Source organism: Sus scrofa, chromosome 4 (genome assembly GCF_000003025.6).
Source record: "Sus scrofa isolate TJ Tabasco breed Duroc chromosome 4, Sscrofa11.1, whole genome shotgun sequence".
In the NCBI taxonomy this organism is placed as follows: Eukaryota; Metazoa; Chordata; class Mammalia; order Artiodactyla; family Suidae; genus Sus; species Sus scrofa.
The window spans coordinates 2962675-2988553 of NC_010446.5; the positions used below are offsets into that span (position 1 = coordinate 2962675).

The 25879-nt window shown below is 49.5% G+C and overlaps 1 protein-coding gene across 1 annotated transcript in view; it reads left to right on the forward strand.

Moving 5' to 3' along the window:
- AGO2 (argonaute 2, RISC catalytic component) overlaps positions 4120 to 25879 on the forward strand; it is a gene marked incomplete at its 5' end in the record, with an annotated part of 45595 nt that continues 23835 nt past the window's right edge. Inside the window, 3 exon segments of the mRNA NM_001194975.1 lie at positions 4120 to 4315; positions 19402 to 19522; positions 24297 to 24478. Coding sequence (NP_001181904.1) covers positions 4120 to 4315; positions 19402 to 19522; positions 24297 to 24478 — 499 coding nt within the window.

The following is a 25879-nucleotide window of genomic DNA, read 5'->3' on the forward strand; positions in this document are numbered from 1 at the left end:
GGTGGTGACCTAACGCCTACTCGGTGGTGTCTCCTTGGGGACACCTCCCCCGGGGCCGCCTCCTCTCGGGCTGCTCCCTGGGCTTCCATTTGTTCGTGGACGTTGGTGGCACCCATTGCTGGGAGCCCGGGCTGAGGAGGAGAGCTCGTGCTCTGGGTGGGCTCGGGAGCATGAGCCCACCAAGCCCCCCGCTCGTCCTTTCCCTCCATCCCCCAGAGGCACATGTGCTCGCCTCTAGATGATGCTGGGGTGGATTTGCAGAGTTCCCGGTGTCACCTGCAGTGCCCCTTCTTGGTAGGCTATCTGCTGGGCGCCTTCTCCCACCTGCCAGACGCGGTGGAGCTCTGGGTTCTCCTGGGTGCTCCCCAGGGTGTGGTTTGTAGATCCTGCCGCTGGTTTTGGCTCTACGCTCGGGACCCCCTGCTCACTGGGAAAGCAGGTGCAGGGTGTCCCCGAGGACGGAGGCCTGGCGGAGCCTTCGTGTCTCTCAGTGGGAGAGCTTCCTTCTCGAAGGTATGAAACAGAGTCCCCATCATGGCGCAGTGGTTAACGAATCCGACTAAGAACCATGAGGTTGTGGGTTCGATCCCTGGCCTTGCTCAGTGGGTTAAGGATCTGGCGTTGTTGTGAGCTGTGGTGTAGGTCGCAAATGTGACTCGGATCCTGCGTTGCTGTGGTTGTGGCTGTGGCGTAGGCTGGAGGCTACAACTCAGATTAGACCCCTAGCCTGGGAACCTCCATGTGCTGCGGGAGCGGCCCTAAAAAGACAAAAAAGAAAAAAGAAAGAAACTCGCAGGTCCTCACCCTGCCCCTCTGCTCACAGAGCCTGGACTTGTGGGTTTATAGTCCATACTCCTCCCCCATGAACTGTCGATATTTTCATTATTAAACCCAGAAGCGAGGAAGAAATACCTTGTGAAATTGTGTATTTTGTGAATATATCACCATTGCGTTTTCCCCATTGCTTTTATTAATGCAGGTTGGTAACGCAAGCTGGGGGGCAGTCTCCCAGGCCTTATGCTGTACTGGTGGTGGGTGTTGGGGAGAAGGAGAGACAGGCCCAGCCATGGCGGGGGGCGGGCAGCACTAGGCCTGGTCTGTGCCACTGGTGAGATTTACAGACTCGGGGGGCTGGGGGGGGTCGCTCCTCGGCTGTGTTACTCCTCTGGGCTGCGGGTGGCTTCACGCCTCACAGGCTGGCCCTCTGCTCTGTGCTGTGAGGCGCAGGTGTGAAACGGGGGAAAGCACTCTGTAGGCAGGGACCCCCGTCCATGTGGATCATGCTCCTGTGCCTGAAATTGACCTGGGGACGGATGTCTGTGGCTCTGTGGCTGGACATTTCCTGGGACACAAAGGTATGACCTTGTTTCTGCATCCACAAGATTCCTCTTGCTGGACGGGAGTCCAGCTGGGAGCAGGGGCCTTGTGTCAGTGGACACTCAGCGCTAAGTGCAGAGTCTGCACCTGTCCTCAGCGTGCATGGTGTCCACCTTAACGGGGTCAAGATCCCCAGTGTGGGCGTTCTCGTGGTGGCTCAGTGGTAACAAACCCATTTAGCATCCATGAGCACACGGGTTCGATCCCTGGCCTCACTCGGGGGTTAAGGATCCAGCGTTGCTGTGAGCTGTGATGTAGGTCACAGACGCGGCTTGGATCTGATGTGGCTGGCTGTGGCTGGCTGTGGCTGTGGCTATGGCTATGGCTGTGGCTGTGGCTGGCAGCTGCAGCTCCTATTTGACCCCTGGCCTGGGAACCTCCATGTGCATAAACACCCCCGCCCCCGCCACCCCAGTGACTCACACTCAGACACTCTCCTGGGAAGTGACAGGCCAGCTGTTGGGGACTGTTTATTTTTGTATCCTTGTCTCTGGCCCACCCCCGGGCACGTAAGGGGCACACAGGCCTGCTTGTTGAAGGGACGGGCTGTTGTGAAAGACTGAGTTGCCACCTGTGAAGTCATAGTAGCTTAGAGTGATTAATAACCTTTAGAGCGTGTTTGTTTTCTCATAGAGAGAAATCAAAATGCAAAACAAGTAATTCACGGACTCTGAGTTTCTCTGTCAGAAGTGCGTAAGAACAGCTTCTATTATTTTGTGTAGAGACGTTCCGTTTCTAGTGAGTGTCAGGAGGGAGGATGCACATGGATTTTTTTTTTTTTAACGAGGACTTTTCTGAAAAAAAGATCTTTGAGTGAAAATTAAAAATATTCTGTTTTTGAAAAATGATTTCTTTGTTTTTTCCTAAAACCACAGTTTGAATTTTTTAAATGGAATTACTGAAAGTTTGTGTTCAGATAGATTTTTTTTTTTTTCCTCTCTATGTGGGGGGAAAAAAAAGCAAGCACTCCTAGGTTAAAATAATGGATTTTTGTTTGTTTGTTTGTCTTTTGTCTTCTTTAGGGCGGCACCCGCAGCATATGGAGGTTCCCAGGCTAGGGGTCTAACGAGCTACAGCTGCCGGCCCGCACCGGAGCCACAGCAACGCCAGGTCCAAGCAGTGTTTGCGACTTTCACCACAGCTCACGGCAACGCCGGATCCTTAACCCACTGAGCGAGGCCAGGGGTCGAACCCTCAACCTCATGGGTCCTAGTCGGATTCGTTTCTGCTGCGCCACGACAGGACCTCCAAGAATGGTTTAGAGTGTCCTGGAGGAGGGACACCAGCAGGACAGTCTTGGCCTCTTTAATTCCATGCAAGTCCTACCCGTTTGGCTTGATAATTCACACGGCCCGTCTTTAATCTCTCGTATGCCAAGAAGGAGAACAGAAATGTGCAGGGCAAGCGTGGTCGCTGAGGAGTTGTTATAATGCACTTTAAGTAGAGAACTGCCTTGCTCCTCCGACGCCTCCTTTGAAAAAAGGTGTTCTTGCTGTTGCAGAGAAGGGGATGTTGGGTCTTGGGTTCCAGGAACCAGGGAGATGGTATGGGTAGCTGATGCCACGTCGACCCAAGCTCAATTGTCAGAAGCCCCGGGGAGGAGGAGGACTGGGCAGGAAGTGGCGCTCAGAGTAAAGCATCAGGGTGTGTGTCTGGGTGCAGACATTGTCCTTTGAGACTTGGGTGGGCCGTTGTGGAGGACACCACGGGCGACTTTGGCAGCCTTCCCCCACCTCTCTGAGCTCGAGCTTCCCCAAGTATAAACAAGGGGGTCCGGGGTGTCTGTGCCTCAGGTGCTCCGAAGACCCACGGCAGACAGGACCTTGATCCTCCAGCTGCTCGTGGTCCAGCTAGGGAGGCAGAGGCCAAGCGATGACAGCTCAGTGTGGCGGATTCGTCCCGGAAATGCTAGCAGAGTGAGCTGGAGACGTGAGACTGAGGGCTAAATGAATTCTGCACGTTTCTTGGGCAGAGCGACGTTGGCAGGGCTCTGAAGTGTGAGAGCTCTTCTTGGGTGTATTGGGAGTGGGTCTTAGAGCTGCAGAAGGTAAGGCTGAGGCCAGATCGTGAAGACTGTGAGTGCTGAATGTTGGGGCTGCGTGGGAGGGCACCAGCAAGGTGTTTGGACGGGGTGAGATTAGAGTGTGTGGAAATGGGTAAGGGGCACCCCACTGGGATGAAGTGGGGACCCGGGCTAAGGCAGAGAGGTGTGGCCAGAAAAGGATGGATTCAAGAGAAAGGCAGGTAAAATGATGAGCTCTGTTGAGCAGTTGGCCATAGCGAACGTGCGGGAAGGGTCTTGGTGGTGGAGTGGACGCAGCCTCGTCGACAGAGGTTCGGGCCTGGGGGCAGGAGGTTGGAGTCTGGGTGAGGGGTTTGAACTGTGAGCCGGTGGAAGAAGTAGAAGAGGGCTGAGTAGAGAAGAGCCAGTGCTTGAAGGATCTGGCCGAGCGAGGAGAGGACCAGGAGGGACCAGGAGCGAATGGTGCAGTGTCGAGGCCGAGTGCACTGGGGGGAACCCTGGGCTTGGCACTTGCGGGGGCTCTGTGATGAGGTGGGCCCACGTGGAGGTGGGGGCATGAATCTCAAGAGGGGCAGGAGCGGTGGAGCAGGAGAGAATGGCCGTCCCAGCGGGGACCTGTGATGGCCTGGGGTCCAGGGAGATGGGGAGCAGGCAGGCAGGGAGTAGGCCTTCTGGAGAAGTGGCCCTTGGGTAACGGGCGTTCTCTTTGCTGTCTGCAGTGCTCGCGCCTCCTGCACCGCCACCGCCGCCCATCCAAGGATATGCCTTCAAGCCTCCACCTAGACCCGACTTCGGGACCTCCGGGAGAACAATCAAGTTACAGGCCAACTTCTTTGAAATGGACATTCCAAAAATTGACATCTATCATTATGAGTTGGATATCAAGCCAGAGAAATGCCCAAGGAGAGTTAACAGGTATTCTCTTCATCCCTGGTTTGAAAACCAGTCAACCCATTTCCCCCCAGGAAGCTTCTGTTGGATTTGCTTTTTTTTACATGTTCTTGTATTGGCATATGATGAAATACACATTGGAAGGGTACAGTTCGGTGGGTTCGGAGAAATGCATACCCATGCCTGTCACCCCAGAATGTTGCCTTGTGCCATGGTCCCCCAGTCAGTGCTGGGGTCTGTGTCTCTGGAGGTGCGTTTCCTGCCTGTGTGAGTGGGGTCGCACAGCCCACGAGACTGCCCCCCCTGCCCCCCGCTTCGTCCTGCCTCCCTCACACAGCATGTCTTTGAGATGGGCCTGTATCGTTGTATTTGTTAGTAGCTGCTCCTTTTCTTTTCTTTCTACAGCCATACCTGTGGCACGTGGAAGTTCCTGGGCCAGGGGTAGAGTTACAGTGGCAGCTGCAGGCCGCAGCCACGGCCACCCCAGATCTGAGCCGTATCCGTAGCTGCTTGCAGCCACTCTGGATCCTTAACCCACGGCGTGAGGCCAGGGATCAAACCACACCCTCATGGACACCACGTTGGGTTCTTAGCCTGTTGAGCCACAACAGGAGCTTCAGCAGCATCTTCTTTTTATTGCTGAAAAATGTGACATGAACATTGCATGATTCATTGCCTCGTCCTCTTGCTGAGGGCTCTAGGCTTTGCTTTTGTGAATGAAGGTGCTGCGAACATGCTTTGTTCACGTCTTTCTGTGGACGTAACGTTTTCACGTCTCTTAGGTAAACACCTGGGGGTGAAGCCGCTGGGTCAAAGGGTAATACAGATTTAGCTGCATGAGACACCCCAGTCGTTCTCTAGGGAGGTTGTACCGTCTCACTGTCCCGTCGCTGCCGAGCGCTCTGGCTCCCCACATCCTTGTCAGCCCGTGGTATGGTCAGCCTTTTTCATTCCTGCTGTTTCAGTGGATGATTTCTCACTGTAGTTTTACTTTGCGTTTCTCGGTAACTGATGAGTTGAGCACCTTTTCATGTGCTTGTACCCATCATTATCATATTCGTATGTTATTTCTCCTAAAGTATCTGTTGAAGTCTCTTCCCTATTTTGAGGGGTTGCATTTGTCTTTTTGATACTGATGTGTAGGATTTTAATATTTTCTAGGTGCAAGTCTATATTGGGAATATTTTCACCAATATTCTGAGGCTTTGCTGTTTCGCATTCTTAACGGTATCTTTCACTAAGCAGAATTTTATAACTTTGCTGTAGTTTTGTCTATAAAATTTTGAAAATAGTTATTACAGTGTGCTAAGAAATCTTTGCATTATTGAAAGTTACAAAGATACTCCCCTCTTTTTTTTTTTTTTTTTTTTTTAAGAATAATGAAAGTTTCTGCTTGTTCAAGGGTCAACTGTAATTTCTTAAATGTTTGGCTGAATTTGTCATTGAAGTCACTTCATCCTAGAGTTTTCTTTGTAGAAATGCTTCATTCAACCTAATTTCTTTATCATGTATCAGATTTTTCTATTTCTTTCTGTGTCAGTTTTGGTAGTTTGCCCCTTTCAAATCTATCCATTTCATCTGTTGTTGAATTTATTGGCATAAAATTGTTTGTAGTATTCCTTGATCAAGTTTGCTAGGGGTTTATTAATTATATCCATCTTTTCACAAACAGCTTTTTTTTAAAGTGAGAATTGCAACTGTTTTTTTTTTCTTTTTAATTAATTACTTTTTATATATTTATTTTTATTTATTTATTTGCTTTTTAGGGCCGCACCAAAGGCATATGGAGGTTCCCAGGCTAGGGGTGGAATCACAGCTGTAGCTGCTGGCCTACACCACAGACACAGCAACATGGGATCCGAGCCACGTCTGTGACCTACACCACAACTCACGGTGATGCTGGATCCTTAACCCACTGAACGAGGCCAGGGATTAAACCTCTGTCCTCATGGATACTAGTCAGATTCATTTCCACTGAGCCATGATGGGAACTCCCCCCCCTTTTTTTTTTCCTTCTTTTTAGATCCACAACTGTGGCGTATGGAAGGTCCTAGGCTAGGGGTTGAGTCGGATCTGTAGCTGCTGGACTACACCACAGCCACAGAAATGCAGAATTTGAGCTGCATCTGCACCCTAGACCACAGCTCACAGCAACACTGGACCCTTAACCCATTCATCGAGGCCAGGGATCAAACCCTGCATCCTCATGGATACTAATTGGGTTCATTTTCCGCTGAGCCACAATAGGAACTTGCGTGAGTTTTAATACATTTTAATTTTCACTCCATATAAGACATTTGCTCATTTTCATTATGAATTCATTGATTTTTGTCTGTTTTATTTCAGTTTTGTTTTGTTAAAATGTGTCATTCAATGCTTAACTTTTTTCTTTTTTTTTTTTTGCTTTTTAGGGCCGCACCCATGTCATATGGATGTTCCCAGGCTAGGGGTCGAATCCGAGCTGCAGCTGCCAGCCTACACCACAGCCACAGCAACACCAGATCCGAGCTATGTCTGCGACCTACACCACAGCTCATGGCAACGACCAATCCTTAACCCACTGTGCAAGGGCAGAGATCGAACCCGCAACCTCATGGTTCCTAGTCAGATTTGTTTCTGCTGCACCACGACGGGAATGCCCAATCTTTAAGTCTTTAGGGGTTTTGTTTTGTTTTGTTTTGTTTTTTGATACCCTGTCGTTGTTGATTGCTAATTTAACTTCCTTGAGGTTAGGGAACATACTTCGTAAGATTTCAGTGTTTGGAAATTTACTGATACTTATTTTATGGCAATGCATGTGATTTTTCTTGTTAAACATTCTTCATACACTTGAAAAGAATGTGTATTCTGGAGTTGTTGGGCGTGTGGGAATCTATACGTCTTAGGTAGACTTGGTTGATGGTGTCGTTCCAGTCCAGGTATCCTTTCTGACGTTTCGGTCCACTGATGATGGGGATTTGTCCGTTTCTTCCTTTGATACGATCAGTTTCTACTTCACGTGTTTTAAGCTCTCTTATCAGATATATACGTACTTATAACTAATGTGTCCTCGGTGGTACATTGGCCCGCTTGTCTCTGGGAAATGTCCTTCTGTGTATTTGGCAGTTACTCTTGTTTAAGTTTTTCTGTCTACCAGTACAGCCTCATGAGCATTGTCACACTCTTCTGGTCGATATGTCTTTTTCTGTTCTTAATCTTTCAACTCACGGAGGTGTGTGTGTATTTCAAGAACATCCTTGTAGATATTCTGTAATTGGGACCTAGTTTATCCAGTCTGACAATGACTGCCTTTTAATTGGAGTGTTAGGTTCATTTAAATAGAATGCAGTTATCTGTGGCTGGCTTTATTTAAGTCTACCACCTTGCTCCTTTTGGGGGGGGGGTTGACCTGTCTCACCCAGGCCATGTAGACGTTCTGGAGCCAGGGATCAAATTTGCAGCACATGTAGGTTGTAGACGTAGCTTGGGTTCCACTGCTGTGGCGTAGGCTGGCGCCTGTAGCTCCGATTCGACCCCTGGCCTGGACACTTGCATGTGCTGCAGGGTGGTGGCCCTAAAAAACAAAACAAAACAAAACAAAATTCCGTACCACAGCATCAACCCAAGCTGCTGCAGGGACAATGCCGGATCCTTAACCCACTGAGCCACTGGGGAGTTCCTGCCATCCTGCTACTTAACAAGAACAAAAATATTTATTCTGTTTTTCATTCTTATTTCTCTTTTCCCTTTTCTTTTTGGTTTCGTTGGATGTTCTTTTGCGTTTCATTTTATTCCTTCCATTAATTTTGTTTTTGTTTTTTTGTCTTTTTGTCCTTTTAAGGCCACACCCACATATGGAGGTTCCCAGGCTAGGGGTCTACACCACAGCCACAGCAACGCCAGATCTGAGCCACATCTGCAACCTACAGTACAGCTCAAGGCAACACCAGATCCTTAACCTGCTGAGCGAGGCCAGGGATCGAACCCACAACCTCATGGTTCCTAGTCGGGTTTGTTAACCACTGAGCCACTGTGGGAACTCCATTCCTTCTGATAGTTTTTAACTTTACCTCTTTTGCTTTTTGAATGATTGCTCTGTAGTTTTCAATATGTGTCTTTAACTTAGTGTCATCTGCTTAGCATTAATATTGCAACTTCATATAAAATATGATTGTTACAATCGCATAATTCCTTTGCTACTGTTGTCATGTATTTCATTTCTGCATATGTTAATAAACCTCATGGTACAGTGTTGTTATTTTAAAGAAATTAAGGGAGTTCCCTGGTGGTGTGGAAGGTTGAATATGCAGTGTTTTCACTATAGCGGCTCGGTCAACACTGTGGCACGGGTTTGATTCCTGGCCCTGAGAATTCTTCATGCCACAGGCATGGCCAAAAAAAAAAAGAGAGAGAGAGAAAAGAAAATGGTTTACCCTCACCTCATATTAACCCACATGTAATATTTGTGACCTGCACATGACCATAGCTAGTTCTCTTTATTTCTTCCTGTCCATCAGTGTTTTGACCTGGAATCATTCCCCTTCAACCTGAAGAATGTGTTTTGTTTTTGTTTGTTTGTTTGCTTGTCTTTTTGCCATTTTCTTGGGCCGCTCCTGCGGCATATGGAAGTTCCCAGGCTAGGGGTCCAATCGGAGCTGTAGCCGCCGGCCTACGCCAGAGCCACAGCAACGGGGGATCTGAGTCACATCTGCGACCTACACCACAGCTCACGGCCACGCCGGATCCTTAACCCGCTGAGTGAGGCCAGGGATCGAACCCGCAACCTCGTGGTTCCTAGTCAGATTCGTTAACCACTGAGCCACGACGGGAACTCCTGGAGAATGTGTTTTTAAGCTTTTATCTTGTGCAAGTCTGCCAGTGATAAATTCTCCTAGCATTTTTTAGAATCTGCAAATGTGTTTATTTTCTCATTTTGAAAGATTTTTGATGAATATAGAGGGTTTCTGTTTATTCTTCACCACCCCTGTGGCCTTTGGAAATTCCTGGGCCTGGGATCAAACCCTCATCGCAGTAGTAAACCTGAGTCACAGCAGTGACAAAGCCAGATCCTTAACCAACTAGCCACCAGCGAATTCCAGATACCAAGTTTTAAATGGACAGTTGTTTCCCCCCAGCACCTTAAAGATATTATTGCATTGTCTTTTAATCCTCAACTGTTTATCACGAAATGTCAGTTTTTCTTATTGTAGTCCCCCTGTATGCGTTTGTCTTTTTTCCTCTGAGTATTTTCAATTTAATTTTGCTTTTTAACTGATTGACTTCTTTATGCCTAGGTAGAGTTTTCATTATATTTTTTCTTCTTGGGGTCCTTGGGTTTTTTGGCTTTGTGTATTGATATCTTTCATGGTACTTGGTAATATCATTTCTTCAAATATTTTTCCTGTTCCATTTCCTCCTCTGTTTCCAATGTTGCAATTTATGTATCTGTTAGACCATTTGATATTATCTTCAAGTCATTGAGCCTGTGATTTAAAAACAAAAATCTTTCCATCTTTTTACAGTTTGGGTAATCTTTAAGACCATTTTATCCACACATTTTTTTTTAATTTGAATTTTATTTTATTTTTTAATTACTCAATGAATTTATTACATTTAGAGTTGACAATGATCATCACAATCCAATTTTATAGGATTTCCATCCCCCAACCCCAGCGCACCCCCCTCCCCCAGATTGTCTCCTTTGGAGACCATAAGTTTTTCAAAGTCTGTGAGTCAGTATCTGTTCTGCAAAGAAGTTCATTCTGTCCTTTTTTCAGATTCCCCATGTCAGTGAAAGCGTTTGATGTTGGTGTCTCATTGTCTGGCTGACTTCACTTAGCATGGTAATTTCTAGGTCCGTCCATGTTGCTAAAAACGCCGGTATTTCATTCCTTTGAATGGCTGAGTGATATTCCACTGTGCACATGTACCACATCTTCTGGATCCACTCCTCTGTCGATGGGCATTGAGGTTGTTTCCATGTCTTGGCTATTGAACAGAGTGCTGCCTTGAACATCGGAGTACAGGTGTCTTTTCAAGTCGTGGTTTTCTCTGGATAGATGCCCAGGAGTGGGATTTATCCACCCTTTTTTTGGCGGGAGAGGTAATGTCCAGTCTTCTGCGGTACCCATCCAACAGTCTTTTTCGTTTATATATTGTACTTTTTGGTCCTACAATTTGCATTTGGTTCTTTTTCATAGCTTACATTCTCTGCTGAGATTGCTCATCTGGTTTTTGTTGTTGTTGTTTTTTTTTTTTTTTTTTTTTGTCTTTTGTCTTTTGTCCTTTTTTTAGGGCTGCACCCACGGCATATGGAGCTTCCCAGGCTAGGTATCTAATCGGAGCTATAGCCACCAACCTATGCCACAGCCACAGCAATGCCAGATCCGAGCCACATCTGCAACCTTCACCACAGCTTAGGGCAACATCAGATCCTCAACCCACTGAGCGAGGCCAGGGATCGAACCTGCAACCTCATGGTTCCTAGTCAGATTCATTTCCATTGCACCACAATGGGAACGCCGAGGTGGCTCATCTGTTCATTCATTGTTCCCATCATTTTCTTTGTGATCTTGAAAGTATTTCTAGTAAGAATATATTTATTGTAGCATCTCTTACCTGCTCATTACAACATATGGGTCATTTCGGGGTCTGTTTCTAATACCAGGCTTTCCCTTAGATTACCTGTTACTTTCCTTGCTTATTCATATGCATGATAAATTTTGTGTTTGTTGACTGTCATGTTACTTTGAGTGAGTCTGGCTTTGCAGACTTCTCTGCTACCCTGCCCTACAAATTCCTGCCACTTCTGCCTCTGTCTCCTCAGCACAATGAGAGTGCTAAAGCAGTTCTAATGCTCCTTCCCCATTTTGTGGTTTGAAAGTTGCTCTCTGGCAGAGTGAAAGATGTGGCTTATCTCATGTTTTTCCCTTCCCTTAATAATCACAGTCCTAAGCTGCCTGTTTTCCAATGCCAAAAATAGTTGTCCCTTGTTTTTCATTTGTTTGGAATATTAGGATAAGTCCACTTACTTTGTCATGGTCAGAAACAGAATTCTCAGTTGTAGTTTGATTGGCTACACAGTTTTGTGCTGGTGCCTTAGAAAATACTGTTGGCTGTAAAAAAAAAAAAAAAAAAAAAATTGTTTTCCTGATCACAGCCTTTGTGAGAGAAAGAATGTTTGGGGATTCATTTCCCTTACCTATAAAACTAAACAGTTGGATTCACTCGGTGTGGCCAGTGTATATTGGTCTAGACTTTTAAGAGGTGGTTTTGTGTATGTATTAAAATAAAAATAGTATATACCTATTGACCTACCAATTTGACTTCTAAGTATTAATTCCCCGGAGGATATGTCTACAAAGAAGCAGTACTTGATAGTTTATGAGGTCCCTTAAATATGAGCTTACTAAAGATTACGTTTCTGAACCAAAACTTTAGCACAACCAGTTTAAACAGCTTTGTTTCCTGAAGGTCCTTTTTTGAGGGCTTGCTTTTTTGTTTTTGTTTTTGTGGTCTTTTTAGGCCTGCACCCATGGCATGTGGAGATTCCCAGGCTGGGGGTTGGATTGGAGCTGTAGCAGCCTGCCTATGCCACAGCCATAGCACCGCCAGGTCCAAGCCGGGTCTGCAGCCTACACCACAGCTCACAGCAACACTGGATCCTTAACCCACTAAGCGAGACCAGGGATTGAACTTGTGTCCTCATGGGTGCTAGTCAGATTCGTTTCTGCTGAGCCAAAATGGGAACTCCTGAGATCTTTTAATATGTCTTACATGCTTTGAAATACCTCCTGTGTGTGGCCGGGAGACCCACACACCCACCTAGACCAGCACCAGTCACTGGCTGTTCTGGGTGACCATCTCTGCTCCCACAACAGTACTGGAAGCTTCCTGAGAAGATGGCCCTTGCCTCCTATTGAATCCCTCCCAGGGCAGCCACTCAGGGTGATGAGGGATTGTCCTGCCAGCGACTGTTTGAGTTTCCAGGGGACAAAATCCTATGTGGATTTGCATATAGATTAGAGCTGGAATGAAGGTGTGCAAAAGCGCCTTTTCTGGGCTTTTGATTGGTCTGGTAGCTCTTGGGCTCTCACCATGCCGTCAGCCACAGAGAACAAGAAGGTTTCTTTTATGAAAACAGGTATGACTAAGGCTTTGTCATCTGGCAACAGAAAAAGACTGATGGTGATTAACGTGGATGTTTTTACCTGACTTTACGCCCACATTCCTGTTGTAGTTGTGACTGTAAGGTTCCCAAGTTACCCAGTGTTTAGAAATTGCCTCATGTCAAACGGTAAGTAGCAAAGATGGGTCTTGAGCTGCATTTTTGTGGCCCGCATACTAGTGTGCCATGCTGCCCCCATAGCTTTTGAGCCAGCCTGAGAGTTGCTGCCTCATTAAATGTGAGCCTTGAGGGTTTTTCACTTTGCTATTAATTCTGATGGACTTTGGCTGAAGTCCAGTCTCAAAATTATAGTCAATTGTGAAAGCATGGAAAAATGTTGGAAGTACAGTTTGTGTGCTAACAAAACCTCTGTGCTAGCTTGACTTCGTCCCTCTCTCTCCCTCTGTGCTACTAACCAGCAGACACGCACGAAACCTCCATCACGTGGAAGGCACTGTGCCAGTGGGGGCACAGGGGACAAGGTAGACTCAGCTCCTGACTCTACTGGGATGAGAGGGGCACACCTGCGACTGACCATATCAGGGCAGCACTGGAACGGAAGGGGAGGGTCCAAGCGCAAGAAATTCGTGCTGCAAAGCGTCCCCTGCCCTCCACACCCCACCTCCCTCCACACCGCAGTCTCTGCCAAAGCAAAGTCAGTGTCTTCATCCTGAGTTCCCAAGACCTTGTGCTGTGCACGTGGGGGATAGCTAATAAACTCAACCCTGAGGCTTCATGCCAGACTGAGAGAAAATGCCATCTCCACACATTAGGATGAGTCATTGTGAATCCTAGACTGCTGCGCCCTCCATCTCTGGCAGGGCAATCCCTCATCACCCTGAGCGGCTGCCCTGGGAGGGATTCAATACAAGGCAAGGGCCATCTTCTTAGGATGCTTCCAGTATTGTTGCGGGTGCAGAGATGGTCACCCAGAACAGCCAATGACTGGTGGGCTGTGTGGGTCTCCCAGCCAGCACTAGGAACCCTTGCCAATGGGTCCAAATTAGCAGCGCCCTGTTTAGATGCACAGGATGGGCTACAAGAAAGAAGAAGGTGGGCACGTCTTTCTACTGCCCTTTCCCTCTTGTTCCTCTTGAGCTCTGTCAAGGGGCCCCAGGAGAACACTCTCAAGTGCTCACTCTACAGGCGGAGAGGAGGGCGGTGCAGCATGACTGTGCCATTTGCAGCCTGCTGCTTATGGGTACTGCCCACTAGAGGGATGTACATTGGTCCAGACTTCTTAGAAGGTGACTTAGTATATATATTAACAGAAGATGATATATATACCCTTTGATCCACCAACTGTACTTCTAAGTGTTTATCCCAAAGAGGTATGAACAAGAATGTCTAATATAGTGTTGAGAGAGGGGAGAGGGAGAGAGAGAGAGAGAGGAAAGAAAGAAAGAAAAAGAAAGGAAGAAAGAAAGGAAGGAAGGAAGGAAGGAAGGAAGAGAAAAGAAAAGAGAGAAGAAAGGAAAGAAAAGGCGAAAGAAAGGGAGAAAAAGAGAAAGAAAAAAGAAAGCATCTGTGTATCAGCAGTGGGAATGGTGAAATGAACACACGGGAGGGCTGTGAAGCCATGGACGGCAGGGAAATGCAGCCTCGTGGTATAAATACCACGTCTGGAAACAGACAACTATGTCATTTTAACTAGTACCTTATAGTACATGATACAATAACATGTCTATTTCTAGACTCGCCGCCACTTAGTATATAGATAGTGACCAGGAAAGTCTCAAAGACACACCTGGGAAAACGGCAAGCTCCAAAACCATGGGCGTGATGCAGTGTGTTTAAAAAATAATACACTGTAATTTTTTATATGCCTCTGTATTTCTGTAAATGCCTAGGTTGAAAAGAGTAACACTGCTTCTAAGAAGAGAAGTGAGATACAGAGGTGGTTTGGTCTAGGCAAGCTTACAGCATTACTCATATATGAAATCTACAGCGAGAATGATCAAGGTAAAACCTGTGTAATTAGAAATTAGCAAAGGGGAGTTCCCGTCGTGGCGCAGTGGTTAACGAATCCGACTAGGAACCATGAGGTTGCGGGTTCGGTCCCTGCCCTTGCTCAGTGGGTTAACGATCCGGCGTTGCCGTGAGCTGTGGTGTAGGTTGCAGACGCGGCTCGGATCCCGCGTTGCGGTGGCTCTGGCGTAGGCCGGTGGCTACAGCTCCGATTCAACCCCTAGCCTGGGAACCTCCATATGCCGCGGGAGCGGCCCAAGAAATAGCAACAACAACAACAACAACAACAACAAAAATAAAAGACAAAAGACAAAAAAAAAAAAAAAAGAAAAAAGAAAAAAAAAAGAAATTAGCAAAGGAAAGGAATACATTCAGAGAAGTTCTAGTGACTTATTTTCTCCCTCCCCTGTTTTACTCATCCCTCCCCACCGCCCCACCCCGCCAACCACTTGTTTGTTCTCTGTATAGGTCTGTTTCAGTTTTGTTATGTTTGCTGTTTTGTTCAGCAGTTCGTTGTAATTTTGGTGTTTCCCTGATAGAGGGTGAGCTTAAGTCCTTCTGCTTCACCTTCTTGTCCGAGTCCTCTTGTTTGCTTTTTTTATTTTTTAGATTCGATGTTTAAGTGAAATCGTGTAATATTTGTCTTTGTCTGATGTATTTCATTAGGCTTAATACCCTCTAGGTGCATCCACATTGTTGAAAATGGCAAGATTTTGTTCCTTCTTATGGTTAGGTAACTCCATTGTATGTATGTGCTACATCTTTATCCATTCAGCTGCCAGTCCACGGTTGAGTTGCTTTCAGATCTCCCTGTTGTAAATAATGTTGCAGTCAACATAGGGGGTGTGTATATCTTTTCTAATTAGTGTGTTTGTTTTCTTTAAAAAAATATCTGGAAGTGGAATTGTTACATTGTATGGTAGCTCTTCTTTTAACTTTCTGAGGGGCCTCCATGCTGTTGTCCATAGTGGCTGCACCAACTCCCGCCAGCAGTGCACAGGGGTTCCCTTCTCCTGCGTTCTCGCAGGCATTTATTTGTTGTCAGCCATTCTGATAGGCGTGAGATTATATGTCATTGTAGTTTTGGTTTGCATTTCTCTGATATTTAGTGATGTTGAGCATCTTTTCCTGTGTCTCTGGGCCATCTGTTTGTCTTCTTTGGGAAACTGTCTACTCTGGTGGACTTCTTCTTTTTTTTTTTTTCCCCCTTTTTAGGGCCGCACCCACAGCAGGCGGAAGTTTGCAGGCTAGGAGTCCAATTCGGAGCTGCAGCTGCTGGCCTACACCACAGCCACAGCAACGCTGTAGGATCCCAGCAGTGTCTGTGACCTACACCACAGCTCATGTTGCCACTGAGACATGATAGGAAGTCCTGGTGGACATTTTTAATTAGGTTGTTTGGGGTTTTTTGATGTATGAGTTCTTCATATATTTTGGATGTTAACTCCTTATCTCATGTTGTTTGCGAATGTCTTCTCCCATTCAACAAAATTTTCAATTCATTTTGTTGACAGTTTCCTTTGCTGTGCAAAAGACTTTCAGTTTGAGGTAATCTTGCTTATTTTTGCTTTTGTTTCCCTAACTTGAGGAGATAGATCCCACAAATACTACTAAGATGATGTCAAAGAGGATACTGCCTATATTTTCTTCTAGAATTTTATGGTTTCAGGTCTTAGATGTAACTCTTTAATCCATTTTGAGTTTGTTTTTCTCTGTGGTGTAAGAAAATAGTTCAGATTGATTCTTTTCAATGTAGCTGTCCAATGTTCATAATGCCATTTTTTTAAGAGGCTATCTTTGCAGTCATTCTAGATTTTTGCTTCCTTTGTTATTGATATAATTGACCATATAAGCTGGTTTTGTTTCTGGGCTCTCTCTTCTATTCCACTGACCCATATTTCTGTTTTGGTGCTGCACCATACTGTTTTGATGACTCTAGTTTTGTAGTGTAGTCTGAAGTCAGTGAGCATGATACCTCCAGCTTTGTTCTTCTTAAGATTGTTTTGAAAAAGAATGGATATATTTGTATGTATGACTGATTCACTTTGCTGTACACCCGAAGCTAATACAACATGGTAAATCACCTATACTCCAATACAATTACATTTAAAATAATGAAGAAATAGCAAAAGCAGGAGTTCCCATTGTGTCTCAGCGGTAACAAACCCAACTAGGATCCATGAAGATACGGATTCGATCCCTGGTCTTGCTCAGTGGGTTAAGGATCCAGCATTGCCGTGAGCTGTGGTGTAGGTCGCAGAAGTGGCTTGGGTCTGGCACTGCTGTGGCTGTGGCTCAAGCCAGCAGCTGCAGCTCCGATTTGACCCCTAGCCTAAGGATTTCCATATGCCATGGGTACCACCCTAATAAGACAAAAAAATAAAATAAAATAAAATAAGTAAAATAAAATAAAAATTAAAAAACATAGATTGTTTTGACTATTCAGAGTCTTTTGTGTTTTCATGCAAATTTTAGAGTAAATAATTCTAAAATTTGTATGAAAACAGTATGGACATACTTGATGACACTGAACTGTACGTGGCGGCAGATTTTATGTGATGTGTAATTTACTACAATTAAAGCAGAGGGATGAGGACAGGAAGGAAGGCAGTTTTTGTTTTGTTTCAGTGTTTTTGTTGGGGTTTTTTTTTTCCCCTTTTTTGGCTGCCCTGTGACATGTGGAGTTTCCAGGCCACGGATCAGATCCAAGGCACAGATGTGATCTATGCCACAGCTGCAGCAACACTGGATCCTTTAACCCACTGTGCTGGGCCAGGGCTTGAACCTGCGCCCTCGCGTTGCAGAGACCCTGCCCATCCTGCTGTGCCACAGCAGAAACTCCCATGGATCTTTTTCTGGGCTCTTGGTTTTGTGCTGAGGTCTGCTTGTCAGTCCCGCCCCAGCACTACACTGTCTTTGTCGTTGTACCTTTTCTAGGTCCACTTCGTTCCTCTTTAGGAATGTTCTAATTAGCCTTTGTTCACTATTTCCAAACTAGAATAAAATTAGTTTCTTAAATTCCATCAGATAAAAATTAATCCCTGTGGATTTTTATTGGAATGGAAGGAATGGATTTGTTTGGGGGTCACTGAATATTCTTGTCCATGAATATGGTATATCAGTTGGGTTTTGGTGTTTTTTTAATATCCTATGATGTTGCCAACTCCCCAATAAAAGAGTTGTATATGCCACTTGGAACTGGTTGTCCCCTGTCCCTCATTCCCTACACGTGCAGCTGTGGGGAAGTCCATTTCTCATTGAAATATATTTTACTGGTGCATTTAGGAAGGACCGCATTGGTTTCACTGACTTCCTCCAGTCCTGGGGAGGGAGGAGCCGTGGAGGGGGGGGCCTTCTCTTAATTTGTTTCTGCCTCTGTGTCTATAAATGAGATTGTCCCATGATTACCTTGTTGTGTTTTGAGATAAAGTTTTTCTAACCTCAGGAAATGAGTTGGGACGTGTGCCCTCTTAAATTCCATTCATGATAAATTTGAGTTCGGTGGGATGATTTGTTCTTTGTGGGCAGAACCCCCCAGTGGAGCCGTCTGGGCCTCGAGTTGACTGTGAAGTCTTGACCAAGAAGATGGGGTCCTTGCGGCTTCGGGAGCAGTGGTCTGGAGACAGTGTGGAGGAAGCGCCGCCTCATCCTGGGCCCGGAGTGGTGTGCGGAGCGGCCAGTGAGGTTGCACCCTGGCTGCTGGTCAGGAGCGGCAGGGATGTAGGCCGGGTCAGCCCTAGCTGTCCCTGAGGCTTTATACCAGCCAGGGCTGTGAACTCCCACTTGGTGTCAGAGGCCTGGTAAAGCCAGCAGAGCAGAGGCTCCATCTTCCTGGGGGCTTCACAGGCAGTGGGACTCACCTCCTGCCACTAACACAGTTGAAGGTCAGCTGAGCAAAGCCAGTTTGAATGAGGAAAGAGTGGGAGGATTCGCTGGTTCTGGCTTCCTGAGAGGTGACCACACGCTGCCCCTCGTAGCAAGGCTGAGCTCAGGTGTGCTCCCCTCCGCTCTCCTGATGTCAGAGTCCACCTTCCCTTCTTCACCGCATTCCGTGAGCTGCTTTTTCCTGATAACGACTGAGATTCTGCGCCTCTGACCATCTGGTTGCTCCAGGGCTTTGGATGGTCTCCCGTACAAGGACCTTAGGGCCAGGCGGGTATCAGAGCTTTCACTCTCTGCTTATTGAGAGTCGGGTGAGTGGAACTGAAACACTGACGGAGACGTGCTGGGTGGGGGCTTCCTGGGAGCAGAGACATGCCGACAGGTGCTGGGTAGGTGCTGCGCTTCCCGGACCCTCGGGCCAGCAGGAGAGCTGAGCTGTCTCTGGTCATCAGTGGCGTGTTTCCAGAGGTCTCTCTGTGAGCCGTGTGGACGGGTGGGCATGACAGGCGAGGTAGAAGCCCTGAGAGCTCAGCCCTCCAAGCAGCACAGCGGACAGATCTCTGCTCGCTGGGTTCCTGCCGCCGTCACACCTGAGCAGCAGACGGCAAACCTTCTCACTCACGGCCTTGCAAGTGGCCTGCGATGTGACCGTCCCGCTCGGTCAGGCCGGGTGTGGGCTCTGGGTAACATTCGGGGCCTCTGTTCAAGGGCCCAGACTGAAAGAGCTATGGTACCCAGGCACGTTGTATGGCACGTGACGGGAGCACAAGGCCCATGCCAGGCCCCCCTGAGCTGTCAGCGCCGTGGACGGTGTGGTCTGTGCGCACGTGGGGACCAGGAGCCCCATCCGCCCCCTTCTCCGTGCTGGTGTCTGCAGTGAGCTGCTCGGTGCCCGGCAGGGGGCCCTTCTCCAGCTTTCGAGTCACTAAATGAATGAGCATAAACCCACTGAAAGTTCTAGTTTGATTCCGTATAGAAAGAAATAGAAAGTCATGTTATTAAAAGGAGCCGCAGGGCTTATAAAATTGCTTAAAACTGATGTCAGAAGAGTGCCATCCTCGTTTGCCGTTTGCCTGATTTTATTGACTTTTTCTTGAATTCTGTCTCGTTTCAGGGAAATAGTGGAACATATGGTTCAGCACTTTAAAACACAGATCTTTGGGGATCGGAAACCAGTGTTTGATGGAAGGAAGAATCTGTACACAGCGATGCCGCTTCCCATCGGGAGGGATAAGGTGAGGCCACAGAGCTGTTGGGATCTGGCAGTGCACGGGGCAGCCTGGCTGGCTGTGCCTGGCACCGAGTCCCTTCTCCTCAGAGGAGGGAGCTGCTAATGGACCGTGCACTCCATCGTGCCATCCACAGAAACTGCTTTCCGTGTGCAGTGGTTTGTAGGGGCAGAGGGTGAAGTTGTGTGAGTCCAGAAAAAGAGTTGAGAACCTCTTAGCCCTGGAGTCATGGTTGTATTGAAGTGTCACCTTATTGTCTTTATTCTTATCCTGTCTTTACTGAAATAGCAGTAAAGTTTCTGCCTGGAAACTGTCACTTCTTGGCACATCTTTCAACCAGTGGGCTGCTCTAGGAGAGGAAGAGGACACACAGCTCAGAAATAATTTTACGCATATTTAAAAAAGCAAAAGAAAAAACAACCCAAACTAGTAATTTAACAATTAACCCTCTGAGAATGTAAAAGCTGCTTCCCTTTGAGAATGACCTGTACGGTTAGCTTCTTAGCCCCAGGGTCCCCTAGAAGTAGAATGCTCAGAGCTTAGAGGGGCCGAAACTGCTGCCCAGTGACCTGCAAGTTCTCCACAGGCGGTACATTTTTTTGCGTTTGCATTTTCATGCTAATCTTAAAATGACTAAGCTCCTTTCCCCCAACTGGCTGGCCAGCAGGGCGGCTGGTTTCAGCACCCAGCAGTCGGCTTGAGGTGCAGTGCTCTGATAGGGAGCAGGGTGCTCGAGGCTGAGGGAGGGCCGGTGGTGATAAGGGCTCAGGGCTCAAGTGACACTGGGCGATAGCAGTGGCGCTCCGGCGGCCTGGCACGGCCCCAGGTGAATGACAGTGTTCCAGCTGTGAGGGAACCCAGCTGAGCTGGATCGCCTCTTGCAACTTAACCTGCTCTGCCTTTGGAATTTATTGATCACCAAGTTTCGTGTTTAATATGCACATTTGGTTTTGTTTAAAGTTGTATAAGAAAGAAAAGCATAAGGAGTTTATTCACAGTTTTGTCTGCACATATTTATAGTTAGATGCCAGGAGGGAGGGGCTCAGGAGTAGTTTTCCTTCCGAGGGTGACAGGGTTGGAGAGTCGGAGTAGGGCAGTGAAGCTCTCCTCCTTGGGCCCCTCCTCCCTGGGCCCCTGCCTCTCGGGGGTCCTCCTCCTCAGGACTCTCCTCCCTGGGGCTCTCCTCTTAGGGGGCTCCTCCTCGGGGCTCTCCTGCTGCCTTTGGGGTTTAGGGTCCCTCCAGAGAAGCTGCAGCCTCCATCGGGGTGCTTCGAAGCAGCTGGGAGAACAGGTGCTTGGTGAGTGCGTCTCTCTCCCCAGGGGAGCATGGGCTGAGCGCCCAGCCCGTCTGGCCATCACTGTGTCCCCGGACATCTGGCAACAGTCTGCCATCCCAGAAGACCTTCGCCCAAGCACCCCTGGAGAGGCCCGTGGCCTGGAGTGGCAGCCCCCAGGCCCTGCCGGTGATGCCCCTCCTTCCTTGCAGACTGGTGGGAGCGAGCTCAGGGCCTTGGCCTCACGGCAGCCGAGTCGGGCCAAGAAGGCCCTGTGGAGAGCAGGCTCTCTTCCTGCCCTCTGCCAGGCAGCTTCCGGGTCTCTGTCTCCGAGCTGCATGGCGGCACCAGGCGGGACTCTCCCTATTGCTGCTCCAGTCTGTCACCTTGGTGACGTTCAGAGGGAGTTGAGCTGTGGCTTTGGTCTGTCTGAGAGATTGAGTTTCACTGTCATCTTGCCATTTTTCAGGCCTGGGGTGGTGCCACCTGCTGATGCTGGTGGTCAGGTGCAGTGTCCTTGTGTCACAGCTTCAGCAGCGCTGGCGTCCTCGGTGGGCACAGGCATCTGTGAGGCGGGTGGGTTGCCTTCCTGGTCCCCTGTTACAGGCAGGGAGCCCCCACGCCCTGCGTAACCCTGGTCGGTGCTGCCTGTGGAGGCTGCCTTGTTGGGACTGTTGAGAGACTGGAGCACCTCAGTGTGCGGAACGACTCCACTGGCCGCAGCCCAGGCGAGCCCTGCCCCTGGGGGACAGTTCTGTTGAATCTCCATCGTTCCAAGATATTAGGTGTGTGCACCACTCGGCCTCTTGAGACGTAGTTACTGGCAGAGAATGTTACGGAGCCTCAGGTTTATTCTGTTCCCTTTTTATAGGGCCAAGAGGAGGCTGGTCTAGAATCTATTGAAAAATGTAAATACTGGGAGTTCTTCTTGGGGCTCAGTGGGTTAGGAACTTGACTGGTAGCCATGAGGATGCAGGTTCGATCCCTGGCCCTGCTCAGTGGGTTAAGGAACCAGTTGCCATGAGCTGTGGTGTAGGTCACAGATGTGGCTCCGATCTGGTGTGGCTGCGGCTGTGGCTGTGGCGTAGGCCAGCAGCTGCAGCTCCGATTCAACCCCTCGCCTGGGAACTTCCATGTGCCGCGGGTGCAGCCATAAAAAAAGAAAAAAAACTTAACAAAGAAATATCTAGATAACATTTAAAATGGAAATACCTTTTGTTGAAGGAAACTGAGTCCCTCTCGGTCCCCACTCAGGGTGTCATAAAAGTATTTTTACGGAAGGACGTCCATCAGCACGGAATTAGTAGCAGTTCACAGAATTGTTCTTCAGATACCAGAGCTCCCTGGGTGGAGCCTGTGTGGTGGGCGTGAAGTCCTGCTGTAGACGCCGGCGTGTAAGGTGGAAACTAGCCTAGGGTTTCCACCCCTGTTGTCTGTGTCCTTGGCGTGCCGTTTCTCGACAGGTGGCACTGCCTTTTCCTCGAGCTGTCGTTGGAGTCAGGTCTCTCTCGGTCCACACAAAACCCTCCCCGCTGCCCTCCCCCATAGCCACGATCCTGTTGCCGTGGGTTAAACTGACCCTCTGCTCTCCGTTGGTTTTATCAGCTGTGTTATATTTTGTTCCGCGGGCAATGAAGCTGCAGTGTCCTTCTTTTATTCGGATTGGATACTTAAAATCCATCCGTCATGAAAAATCTGTTCCTTTTCGCTGCTCTGTTCTCCCCTGGATGGACCTGGGGCTGTTGGGCTGGTGTGTGGGCTGTGCTGGAGCACACCTGGCACCCAGGGCGTGGGGCAGCAGTGCGGTCTGGTCACGGCTCCAGTGCTGTCTCAACGAGGTGTAGCAAGTGCGTAAGGGGGGAGCCCCGGGGAGTGGATGGGAGTTGAGCGCAGGCTGCTGGGTGAGGGAGGGGGTCCAGGGAAAGAATGAATGAGCTTGGATGCGGCAGCTCCTCAGAGTTTGATGGGAGCCTGAAGAGGGGCAGCCTTCCAGGCCGATGGTGCAGAAGCAGCAGGACGGAACTCCTTCTGAGACAGAGCAGATTCGGGCAGGCCTCACAGGCCCCTGGGCCTCGAGTGGGAGGTGGACAGGCCTTGGACGTCAGCCTGGCCTAGTCCCCCCTGCCCTTCCGTGGTTGTGTGGCCTCAGGCTGGACTGTCAGCCTCAGTGTCTGTATTTTGATGTGTAAAATGGGGTAGGTCTCCCTTGCTGGAGTTTTTGCGTTGTTAAGGATAAACTATATATAATCCGTGGCCTTTCAGTTGGGGTGCCGTCCCCGGGGAAGCAGCTTCAGCCCAGTGGGGTTCATGTGCATCGCTCCGGATGGGATCGTCAGTTAGCAGATAATGATGCCGCCCAGGCTTTTAGGTGGCGGGGTGAAGGGGTGGGTGGCGGTGGTGGCGGGGGGCCCGGGAGGGAGGACTTGCTCGAGGGCTCGACTCGAGGCTGCCGCAGAGACCGCTGGCCAGCACCCGGCCACTAGCCGCACATGGCCAGTACTTTTCAACCTCTTAGAAGTTAATGAAGCTAGAAGTTGCGTTCCTCAGCCACACCAGCCACTGTCAAGGCTCAGTGGCCACATGTGGCCTGGTCAGCTGAAGAAAGGGCAGTCCCACTGCAGAGGAGGTTCTGTTGGAAAGGGATGTTGTGAATTCCGGTGCCGTGGTGTAAATCGTCTGAGGTCTTGCCGAGGATTTTAATTTTTTCCCATGACATTCTAACGGGTCTCGTGGTACTTAAAGCTGTCTCTCCCCTTCCGTGCCTGGTGGTGCTGGTTCCGCAGCCTCTCCTGCACAGAGGTGGGCAAAGACAGCCCTGAGGGCAGCGGCCTGGGGTGTCCCCGCCGCCCACATCCTTCAGTCACAGGCTGTGACCTGCCCAGGTTTCACTGTGGGCTGTTGAACCGGACGGCAAGGTCGGAGGACTTGGACGTGCACAGCCACGTCATCCACAGTTGTTAGCCTTTCGCTCTGTTTTATGTCATGTCTGTTCCAAGAAGGCTTTTTGTTCATGGTTTATTCACTGCAAAATGACTGCACTGGACTCTTAAGGGACCCAGAAAACAGGAATCCCAGACCCACTATAGTTTTCTCAGCCCCGCTGGGGAAAGGGTAGCTCCCCAAGACCCTCAGCGAACTGCCTGTGCCCCCTTCCCTGTGCCAGGAGCAGCGGCTCAGGCCTGCCGGCACAGACCGGGCTGAGCAGCCGCTGGGCAGCCCCTGCCCCATGTTGCGCCCTCTAACGTGGCCACTTGCTTCTTCCGCAGCCACATGCCGGGGGGCGGGGTGGGGGTGCTCAGACGAAACGCCAGATGCCCCTGCCTCCTTCAGGCACCGTGCTGGGGCGGGGTGGGGAGACAGGCCGAGCGCGCCCCCACGCGTGTGGTTGGGTAAAGGACTGGCTGACTGTCCCTCGCCTGGGTGTTCCGGAAGCTGACCCCCTGCCCTGGCCTCCTGGCACCTCCTCGGGAGGGACGCCTGTGTCACCATGTGCTCTGGGCCCCCAGGTGGAGCTGGAGGTCACACTGCCCGGAGAGGGGAAGGACCGCATCTTCAAGGTGTCCATCAAGTGGGTGTCCTGCGTGAGCTTACAGGCGTTACACGATGCACTTTCGGGGCGGCTGCCCAGCGTCCCCTTCGAGACGATCCAGGCCCTGGATGTGGTCATGAGGCATTTGCCGTCCATGAGGTGAGGGCCCGGCCGTCTGGGGAGGGCCGACTTGGGCTTGGGGTGCTGGTGGCCGGTGGACTCACGTGATGAAAACCGTCGCAGTGCCGGCCTGGGAGAAAACGGAACGATAAATCCCCCGAGTTCTCCGCTGAGCTCACAAAGGCCGCCTTCCTGTCTCTGGGCGTGCTGGTCATTCCATCCGCCCTGGGGGCTGGGTCCTTGTCTCTGTCACCCTCGCACCTGGGACTCTCAGAGGAGCCACGTTCCAGGTCTGTGCCTGCCCGGCTTCCCCCACGGGGAGGAGCCCTGTAGCACTGTGGGCACCGCTGGCATGCTTCACGTGCGGTGGCTTTCTTCCCACTCATCGCCACACTGGAACTTGCTGGGACAGGGTAGGTAGACCCTTCGATGGCGGGTGATTGACCAGGAGGCACTGAGTGGCACCGACTCCCCATGTGCCAGCCGCCCCACACCGCGTTAGTTTCCAGCCTGGGAGGCCTCGTCCTCCCACGCACCACACACAGTAGAACCTCAGAAACTCCTGGAATGATGACACAAGAGAGGAAAGCCTGCCCCAGAACCCCCGTCCCGGAGCTCTCCCGGTACCGACCACAGCTCTAAGGCGGCGGGGAGGGCGCAGTGGAAGTGGAGGTGCCCTGAAGCCTGTGTTAGACTTTCCAGGAGACCCTGAGCCGTGCGGCCCTGGGAACTCTGTCTAGTCACTTGCGATGGCGCATGCTGGGGGGTAATGTGAGAAAAAGAATGTGGACGGGTGTGCGTGACCAGGTCACCTTGCTGTACGGCGGGGAGTTGACAGAACGGTGTAAACCAACTCTAATGGAAAAAATAAAAATCATTTTAAAAATCAAAAAATTAAAAAAAATAAGGGCGACCCTGGTGTCCCGCACGTCCAGGGCAGGCTCCCTCCTGGCAGCACCCGCCCCCCAGCTTGTAACCTCATTGTGTTTGGAACCGTTAATGGGAAGAGGGTGGGTGGCGCAAAGAAAACAGCTGTAGAAGGGTTGTTGTCACAACGTCACATACATTTTTTACGTGAGTGGCAGGAATTAGTGATTTTTTTCCCCTTCTGAATTCCTTTGAATTAATTACCATGTCACCCTTATAATCAGAAGATGAGTCTTTCATTTGGGGAAAATAGCGGAAGGGGCAGGATGAACCCTCTAAGGGCAAAGCCAAGAGGGCCGTGTTCGTGACCCGTTGGTGACTCGCCAGCAGGTGGCAAGGTCGCCCCTTGGGGATCCGTGCCCTGGCGGGCAGTGGCCTCTGGCTCTGAGCACGCCATTGGTAATTGGCCCCTCTGAGGAGTGTGGATCTGTCGAGGCGAGGTCGGGGTCCCCACCCACACCTCCCCGAGTTTGGATGGAGCTTCTCAGTGGAGGAGCCGAGGGGCGGGAGCCT